The sequence below is a fragment of the Cynocephalus volans genome, chromosome 9, assembly GCF_027409185.1.
Source record: "Cynocephalus volans isolate mCynVol1 chromosome 9, mCynVol1.pri, whole genome shotgun sequence".
In the NCBI taxonomy this organism is placed as follows: domain Eukaryota; kingdom Metazoa; phylum Chordata; class Mammalia; order Dermoptera; family Cynocephalidae; genus Cynocephalus; species Cynocephalus volans.
Window position 1 is genome coordinate 151,449,080 of NC_084468.1, and position 10,171 is coordinate 151,459,250.

Below are 10,171 nucleotides of genomic sequence, written 5' to 3' on the forward strand. Positions count from 1 at the left end.
GAATCACTATATCAAGGTCAGTTGCATTGCACGTTTTCCTATCATCCTATTTAAATATGACTTTTAAAAATGAAGTATATCGTAGGCCTAGGTCTTTCATACACGGAGAAAATTTTATGTTAGAATTCTCTTTTCTGTACATTTCTGTGATCATCTTCCAGTCTTTGGAAGACATTCTAGCCTTTTTTCAGTTTCTGCTCTTGTGCTTCTGTAGGAAATACATGGAACCTGGTCAGATTCTCTTGTAGCAAAGACAGAAGGTCTAGGGAGTTTTTCATAATCATGTCCATAACACACACAAAGTACAGGGGTACTTCAAAAAGTTCATGGAAAGATTCGTATTTTAAGTCTATTTTTCCACGAACTTTTTGAAGTACCCTCATATGTTAATATTGGCAAAAACATACCCAGAATAAAAGCATATAAGTAAACAAAGATTATCCAGAACAAACCAGTATAGAATCTTGATTTGAGCTTATACTGTGTAAATTATGAAATTATGAAATGGTTCATAATTTCCCCCTCCCGGTTATCTTGCACGTGTGCACGTCCTGTAAGAGCACTGTGCTTCTTGTACTGATTTCTGTCTGATCAGCGTCATTCTGTTTGTGATAGGGTAGAAACAAGAAACAGTACTTAACACTAAACTGTGGAGCAACCCTAAAGTCTTCATAATAAACCAGCTTAGCAGCAGCCTAAGCCCAGGTGTTCTAATGCTATTTAGGAGTTACTTTAACTTGAAATAAATCTGTTGAAAAATGGATTCCAAGAACAATCAATAAGTTGTTTGGGACATAGTACAATTAAAAGGAGCAAAGATTGTGAAGCAACCTCTCAAATTTTAAAATATTTTAAATATTTTAATTATCTATACAAATACAAACCTGGTAATAACAATATAATATTTGTTTCCTATTCATATTTATAAAAGTGTAAATACAAGCTAAAATTTAAGCAAAGGTTCTTACAAGAAATAACTTTATCACAGAGTTCAAATATTATTGTCCATTCAACTCTACTGTTCCATTTTGATGAAAAAATTCTGTTAAAAACATTTTTTATAACTATACATGTAATAACATTAATTTTAAAAAGCCAGATGCAAAAGTATATAATGAGAATGGGATAAAACTAGGTACAGATACATGCATGTTTGAAATCACAGAAATTAAACTAATGGAAAATAAATTTAAATGTTTACTTGTTTTTCAAGTAGTAGAACTGTGGGCAATTTTCTTTTTAATATTTTTGTTATTTCTGTGGTAAGCATGCATTATTTTTATAATTAGAAAATTATACTTTCAGATAAAGTAAATGAATTACAAATGTAGTTGTCTTAATCTTCTAGTTGGAAATTACTGATGTGCTTTAAAATTTTTGGTGTGTATTAATGGTAATTTGATAGAGCGTCTTCCTTTTTAAAAATAATGCTTCAGCATTTTTATATCTCTAAATAATACAAGTTTTTGCTTGGTATCAAAGGAACCTGGGAAAAGAGGAATTACAAAGTTAATTTCTTTTTACTTTTTAGATGCCAGAATTTCAGAAAGGTTCAGTTCGCATCAAGAACCCTTCAAGAGTAGAAGAAATTATCTGTGGTCTTATCAAAGGAGGAGCTGCCAAACTTCAGGTGAATAATTATAAAGAAGGCTTTATTATTAAGCTTTTATTTTTAATGTTCAAGCAAACTCATTCATCTCCTGTTTTGGTAAAATCTGAATAAAGCAAGTTTAGGTACACAATTTTTGCCTGTCCTTTAGGAATGTAAAATCTACAAAATATATGTATTTATTTATTTATATTTTTTTTTAAAGATGATCAGTAGGGGATCTTAAGGGTTGACTTGGTGTTGTCAGCACCACACTCTCCCAAGTGAGCCACGGGCCGGCCCCTACAAAATATATTTAGAGTTGGTCTAAAATACCCAGAATACCCTGTTGGAAACCAAACAAAAATTAATAGCCTTGAGATAAATTTAGGTTTTCTTTAGTATTAAGTACTAAGCTAACTAATGTGCACAAGTATTAAACCATTTTAAGAACAGTATTAAAAAGTGTACAGTTTCATGTGTTTTAATTAACTGAATCATAGTAGTTCAAATTAAGATATAACCTTATTAGGAGATAATTGAATTTTTAAAGAATTCTCTTTCTTTTTTTAAGGAACATTTTAAATGTAAATTAAACTAACAATCTGGATATTCAGTAAAAAAATTTCTTTTTTTAAACATTTCTAAAAAATGATATTTAACCCAGTTTCCTAAGTCTCAAGTGGGGGAAAGCTGTTTCTTTCCTCTTCTTTTGTGGCCGGCTGGTATGGGGATCCAAACCCTTAACCTTGGTGTTATAACAGTGCAGTCCAACCAACTGAGCTACCTGGCCAGCCTGTGGCGTGCTATTTCTTTGTGTCATTCATTCAGTGGTATAGTTTCTCTTAAATGAGAAAGTTAAATCCAGCATGTAACAGTATCAGTAATTAAGAGCTTCATATAGTTTATTTGCTTCCACTGCATTTTTGTACATTGACCAAGTTGGTTGAAATTGTGCAATGTTTCATCTCTAGTGAGAAGAGTGACTGTATCACTACAATTGCACATTCCTGTATTGTTTAATCAGATTTTTGGTGGCAACGCTAGGGCACTTAAGATAGCACCTTGTAGTTAAGGTCATTATAAGGACTTTATAAATGAACTGCTTTGAGAAAACTCAGTGTAGAGAGAATAACCCACAATGGTGGCCAGAGACCAAGCACAGTTCCATGCCTCTAAGAAGCATGCAGTGTGCATTCGGATGGCACACAGAACTTCTGGCCATGGTGGCTGTGTTTACATAGTGCCTTTCTCCCTTTTCTTACAGGTGATAACAGACTTTGATATGACACTAAGTAGATTTTCCTACAAAGGGAAGAGATGCCCAACATGTCATAGTAAGTGTGGTATTCTTAAACAAATTTTTGAAAGTAATCATTATTTTAAGATCCTTTTTACCTGTACTACCTGTGAAATGACTGGGTTTTGAAAATTCTTTTTGGATATTAAAAGTGAGGGGACCTGCTTTTTCTTATTATGTTTTAAGGATTTGTTTTTCCCTATGTTATATAAATGGTTATTTTCATGTATGGCTTTGGCAGCAGAGGGAATGGAGAATTTTGAAATATTTCTAACCAAATGTGGTCTGTTTATTAAAAGAGTTTTAAACTGTGGGTTAACCTAGAGAAACAGCATTCATCAAACACTGTGTTTTTTAGGAATTCTACCAAATTTTTCTGTTATATATGTATAAATTAAATAAAAGGTAAGTTATTAAATAAATCTCAAGTTGAATTTTGTGGCTAAGATTATATATCTTTTTCGCATTCCTAGTTGGCAGTGAGTTTTTAAAATAATATTCATCAGCGTAACAAGTACACAGTGAAATAAGCCCTCTCATTTACCATTAGTACATATATAAATTGAGAAATTGTTTTGATAATTTTTATTTTTAAAAACACTAAAAATCTTCATAGCTTTTGACCCAGTAATTCTTCTTTGGAGATTTCTAAGCAAGTAATCCCAAATGCAGGGGGAAAAGCTTTATTCACAAAAGTAGTTGTAACTAAGCTCAAAATATTATTTATAATAGCAAAAGTCTGGAAGCAACTTAAAAAGCTTAACACTGCAGAAATGGTATAAATCTTGTCCTGCTCTGCCCACATACCTGAGATTATACAACCATTATGAATGATGTTTATGGAGAACTTTTAATTACATGGAAAAATATAGACTACAATGTGAAATGAATAAGAAAGGATTCAAAACTATGGATTTGGTATGATCTCTTATCTAATTGATATACATAAAACTTTAAAAGGAAATATAGTAAAATATTATTAGTAATTTATATTGAATGGTAAAAATGTAATTTTTGTTTTCTTCTTTACAGTAATCTGTATTTTCCCGATTTTCACATTGAGCATTTATTATCTTTTTATTAAGAAATAGATGTATTTCAAGGATATGTTTCTTGCTTCTGTTTGGTTTTTAAAAAAAGGAGGAAATGGAAACAATTGGTACACAGTTCACAGTGTCTGAAGATACTGAATTATCTAGCTCAGTAGCCTAACCGAGCAATCACTAAGTCTCAGCTTTTAAAACCATTAGCTTCTCTATTAGTGCTATGTGAATTGTGCCACTGAGACCAAAGGTGGTCATAACCCGGCTAGTTGACTTAGCATTTCAACTTAAAAGTAACGAGTTATTCATGGTACTGGTAGCATGAATCGGAGTATTTTTTTAATGCCTACTTTGCTTTCTCTTTAGATGTCATTGACAACTGTAAGCTGGTTACAGATGAATGTCGAAAAAAGGTAAACAATTTCAGTAATCCAGAGTTCCTCAAAGACCTCATAACTCTTTTGCCTGAGGATTCCTTCAGGTTCTTTCACGTAAACAAGAACGGATGCAAAGCGCTTAGAGCTGTACCTGGCACATAGTAAGCATTCAATAAAGGGATTATTATGTGACTTACATGTTCTCAACATATTTTAAAGAAAAAATTAACAGTAACTTTTTAACAATAACAAAACTTAGATTAAAAACTTTTAAATGATTACCAAAATACTCTGGTGTCCTTACATTAACTGGAAAATTAAAACCAATGGTTTTTTGTAGGTTTTGCTCCCTTGAATTGGCCAGGAGATTGCTTCAGTACTTTGCTTAAGTGCCTATCTGTGTATGTCTTAACAAAATCATATTCAAAATGTGAATCAAATTTAATACTTTTATATGAGACCTAAAGTTTTTTTTGTAGTAATAGTTTGATTATTGGTTAATTTTACAGAATTGCTTACCTGAAAGTACTTTACAAAAGAAAGGTAGCTTTTTGCAAAGTATATTTAATTTCATGTAAACTAAGATCAACAAAAGTCTCTTCAATTGATTGATACATTAGTTCAATTTAATCTTTACCTATAAAGCAGTTTATGGAAAACACTTGTTTACCTTGTTTTGCTTTCTATAAAACTAAGCAGATTAATGACAAAGCTCTATAATCTTCAGGATTAAATGATTCATTTCTTTCCAGTTATTTCAACTAAAAGAAAAATATTATGCCATTGAAATTGATCCTGTTCTTACTGTAGAAGAGAAGTACCCTTATATGGTAGAATGGTAAGTGTGTATTGAGTGGTGGGAGGATTAAAAGATAAAACAACATTACAGTTACAGCTGATGGTTTATTTTTCCCCTATATAGTGTATAAATAGATTAATAAATTGTACAGTGAGAGTTAGAGCAGTGAATTAAGTATAACAAAATGAATTCTAATCCTCTAATCACTCTAACAGTCTAAGATTTGTTTCGTTTTGTTTAATTTAAGATGAAGTTAGTAGAATAAATTTTAAATCCTGTATATAAGTCTTAAATTAAAACAAGAATTTTTTAAAGAAGTATACGGACAAGACGTGGCTTAAGGTGTAAAGAAAATGAGTCAGGATTTAAATTGACTGTGAACTCAGCTGGAGCCAGCGGATGATATGGTTACTGAGACACAGACCCCTGGTGTTGGGCGCATTAATCACAATCTAGCATTCCAAGCAGACCACACTGAAAGCCTTTTGCTGAGTTCTGGGAGAGCGCTCTTGAGAGAAATCTTGACGAACTTAGAGGAGTCAGCAAAGTCCACCAGGATGATCAGAGGAATCAGAGCCATCCCATCTGAGGAACATTTCAAGGAATAGAAAATGCTTTGGTTTGAGAAGTAACAACCTGTTTAAAATCTGAAGAGAACAGGGATGATATTTGTCTTCATCATCCCATTACCTAACAGGGTACCTTGCACACTTCATCTGTGTTTATGCTATCAAATGTCAAAAAGAGATTAGATTTACTCCACGTGCCTGTAGCAGCAGAACTGGGGCTAGACTTGGAAGGCTTAAGAAGATTGATTCGAGCACGATAAAGCAAAGGACTGTCTAGTAATTAGAGTTTTCTGGCAATTGTATAAGCTTCCTGGGAGAATGAACTTCCTGATGTGTGACAGAAGCTGACATAGGCAGAAAGTGTCACTTAGGAGTATTGTAGGGGTATTTCAGGAATCAGACCAAGAGATAAGTTCTTTCCTTTTATTTTTTTTTTTGTGGCTGTTTGCATGGTTACGATGGGTGAGAGTTAGATTCTGAAGGCCCATTATACTGAAATGCTGTGATTATAGGTGTTTTTACATAATTATAAAGCAGGCCAACCTATATGTTGTATAATGCTTTCCATGACAAGGATTTTCTCTTGCTCATTAGGCAACATCTTCAGTACTTAGCATGAAAATTCTAACTACAAGAAGATGAAAAAAAATAGCTTTTTTCTAATTCTTATTGCAGTCAGAGAAATAATTATGCCTCCCAAGGTTGGATTGAGTTTTTATGTGTAGACTGAAGAAAGGCTTAGAGCTAGTTTCCTTTCATTACCTTATTGACCCATTTAAGCTAAGCCCGAGTTTGAGAGAACTGGAAAATGCAGTAAGAATGTGCATGTCACATTTTGAGACACATGGGTATTCGCTGATTAGTGATGAGTTTAAATCTCTAAAATTTAAATCTTGCTAAGATGAATGAAACTCATTTTTTCTCACTGAAGAATGTTTTGTAATACAGATAATAGTTTTAATTAGTTTTAATTGATATTCTTTTTTTCTTCTCTCATAAACTCCAGGTATACTAAATCACATGGTTTGCTTGTTGAACAAGCTTTACCCAGAGCTAAACTTAAAGAAATTGTGGCAGAATCTGATGTTATGCTGAAGTAAGTAATGTGGGTGTTTTTTGTTATTGTCTACGGACTTGAATTATTATTATATATGTATTTAATAGTATATTTTTAATAAAACAAGATATAACAACATTCCATATATAAGCATATCCAAAATATGCCACCTATCTCAAAATAGATAGTGGTGAGATAAGAATTTAGAATGACACATTAGGTCTTGGTGTAGGTAATAAGAGCCTTATGAGATTTAAGTACTAATTTCTATTTCCTTCCTCCAGATTAAAAATTTCAAGACTAACCTATAAATATATGAAACCAAGACTATTTTGAAATTTTCTATTTCGAAACTTTTTAGCAAAATATTTTTGAAAGACATGAAATAAGGAATGTTTATAAATCAAGCTGAAAAGGATTTAACTGAGAACCCTATTTGTAAATTTACATGAATCTACTTTCTGAATTCTCAAACTTCTTTAAAAACTCTTTCTAAGAAAGGTGAATATGTTTTAGCTCATAATTAAAATATTTGTAATGGATGAATTATAAGATATAAAAAAGCTTTAAGCTTATTTTCAATACTGTTTACTCCCTGTTAAAATTTTCAATTCATTGGACAAATATAATGATGCTACTTTTGGGGGGAGAGGGGAAGATGCTGTATTTTAAGATGATCACTTCTAAGGAGGGAAGCATTAAACTGTCAGAAAAAGTGTGAGGACAGCTAATAAGTATCCTTTGTAGGCAGTGACAGCTTTATTTAATCTATAGCCCAGAAAGAGTCAAAAGGGAAGAAAAGGGTTTAAGATCTAGGAAGGAGAGCTGCCAGGTGTGAAGAGGACATAGCTGAGTTCCCGTTGCTCTGCCTTTCTGTTAAGCAGGTGGACTTCCAGCTTACCCTAAATGGGTTTTTTTCAAGGTGTGGTTTAATTATTTCTTTTTAAATGGTATAAATTGTTAACTGTAAGCTTATATCCATATTCAATGTGAGTGTAAAAACACCTAGTTTGCTCTATTAGAATTGATTAAGAGGAAGGTAAAGAGGTAACTGTTCCTTGGAAAACTTGTACCGGGGGATCATTTTGAAATGACAATACATGGGCCACAGAATTAGGTAGAAATATTTCTCTTTGTTAACTTCTAAATGCAAAGGAGACATATGTTGCCCTTTAACAATCAGTTGTACCTCTACCTTACAGGGAAGGGTACGAGAATTTCTTTGACAAGCTCCAACAACACAGTATTCCCGTGTTCATATTTTCGGCTGGGATTGGTGATGTACTAGAGGAGGTTATCCGTCAGGCTGGTGTTTATCATCCAAATGTCAAAGTAGTATCCAACTTCATGGATTTTGATGAAAACGTAAGAATACCAAATCATTCCTCATAATCACTTTCAAACTTGAAAATACTGTAATCTTGTAAATTCATTTGTAATTTATTATTATTTAATGTACATTCATTAAATTAGGCCAAGTTGATAGGCCTACTAGGGGACTGACACATTATCTTTCCCACTGTTATATACATATTTTTAAAATAATGTACTGCTTTTAAACTTTTATTCCCAAGTCATAGACTAATATTAAAATTAGCAAAACTTCTATTAAAGTAATTTAATGCAGCAACTCTGAAGACTTAACATTCATAGGAGGAGAAAAAAAGTGAATTAGAACTGACATTATTTGAATAAGTTTTTCTAATCAAGACAGTTTATTATGAAGTACATAAAATGGGATTGCTTGAGGAACAAAATGAAAACTGAATTTTCAACTCATCGTGTTTTACCATTTAAAGTAATCTCTAGAAAACCATGTACTTCTTGGAGCCCTTTATACTTATTGTGAATGTGAAGGATTTAAGTGCTGCTATATTTCTAGTGTCAAAGATAAATTTACAAATATGATGAAATAGTAGTGACATCTGCTAAGAGCTCCAAAATATGAAAATCCATCAAATAGAATTTCAAAACCTATTATTTCAATAGATTTATATTTTTAATAGGGGGTGCTCAAAGGATTTAAAGGAGAACTAATTCACGTATTTAACAAACATGATGGTGCCTTGAAGAATACAGGATATTTCAACCAACTAAAAGACAATAGCAACATCATTTTGCTGGGAGACTCCCAAGGAGACTTAAGAATGGCAGACGGAGTAGCCAATGTTGAACACATTCTGAAAATTGGATATCTAAATGATAGAGTAAGTATACAAATCTGTCATTTAATTTTCTCTTAAGAATACATTTGGATGAACTCTGTAGGTAATGTTGCCAAAGGCACCTGAGAAAGTAATTATCGTGGAGACTTTTTGATTGCTCTTTACCCCTTCACTTTGGTGATGACTGAAGGGGTTGATATGCACAGACGCACCGTACAGGTACTGGGGGAAGGGAGGGTACAATACATTCTGAATGAGGGCCTCGCTGTCCTCTGCCCACTAGATACTGGGCAGCACTTCCCAGTCATGAGAATCAAAAATGTCTCCAGACATTGCCAAATGTTCCTTGGACACAGTTATCCCAGTTGGGAACCACTGGATTGGAGAGAGATCGTTTGGGGAGAAAAGCTACCATGGGGAGAAACTTCTATGTCAATGAGTCTTAAGTTGAAAGTATTTCTTCATTTCAAAGGTTTTAAGGAAGTGAATTTACTACATTTTGCCCACAGATCTAACCTAACAATGAGACACATACTGAAATTTTTTGCTTCTTCTCCCTGCATGTTAATTTTATTTTTGTTTTGCTGTTGATCAGGTGGATGAGCTTTTAGAAAAGTACATGGAGTCTTACGATATTGTTTTAGTGAAAGATGAATCATTGGAGGTAGCCAACTCCATTTTACAGAAGATTTTATAAACAAGCCTCTTCAAGAAGACCTCTCTCCCATGGCTGTGACTGATGCAAGAGCTCATCTGTCCGTCTTGCTGAAAGACTCTTATTTATAACATATTCTTGCATAACTGAACTGTTTTCAGACATGTCAAATCCATCAACTGGAAACTCCTTTTTCTCACCTCTCAACACACTCCTCACCATATTTTTAAACAAATTTTTAAAAGAAAAAAATCTTAAAGCCAAAATTAGAAGAATAACTCTCAAGGTGTATTTTGTAGTTAATGTTATCATGCTGTTTTTGAGGAGTCTTTTTTATATCAAGAAAGTTTGTAGAAGTTTAAAAGGAAGTTTTATGAAGTGGTAAAATGATGTGCATGATTTTAAGTATTGCCATTTCTGCAGTTTGGGTGAATTATGCTGATGGTATCACCACCTCCTGAAATTGTATTATGTTGGTTATTTTGTCTGGGGAAAATCAATATTTACCAGAAAAGACTGATAGGTGGTAATTGAAAAAACTATTTGTGTCCACATGTCACTAATCATTACACGATCTTCTATATGGAAGCATTGATAATAAACATGAAATGAAAAGCC

The 10,171-nt window shown here is 32.8% G+C and overlaps 1 protein-coding gene across 4 annotated transcripts in view; it reads left to right on the plus strand.

Moving 5' to 3' along the window:
* The window catches only part of NT5C3A (5'-nucleotidase, cytosolic IIIA), a 55,091-nt gene extending 44,920 nt beyond the window's left edge, over window positions 1–10,171 (plus strand). For all 4 annotated transcript variants that reach the window (XM_063107757.1, XM_063107759.1, XM_063107760.1 and 1 more), the window contains 8 exons: window positions 1,532–1,630; window positions 2,856–2,925; window positions 4,298–4,344; window positions 5,061–5,146; window positions 6,683–6,772; window positions 7,936–8,098; window positions 8,740–8,940; window positions 9,494–10,171. In XM_063107757.1, the coding sequence (XP_062963827.1) occupies window positions 1,532–1,630; window positions 2,856–2,925; window positions 4,298–4,344; window positions 5,061–5,146; window positions 6,683–6,772; window positions 7,936–8,098; window positions 8,740–8,940; window positions 9,494–9,595 (858 nt within the window). In that variant the 3' untranslated portion in view covers window positions 9,596–10,171. The remainder of the gene's footprint in view (window positions 1–1,531; window positions 1,631–2,855; window positions 2,926–4,297; window positions 4,345–5,060; window positions 5,147–6,682; window positions 6,773–7,935; window positions 8,099–8,739; window positions 8,941–9,493) is intronic.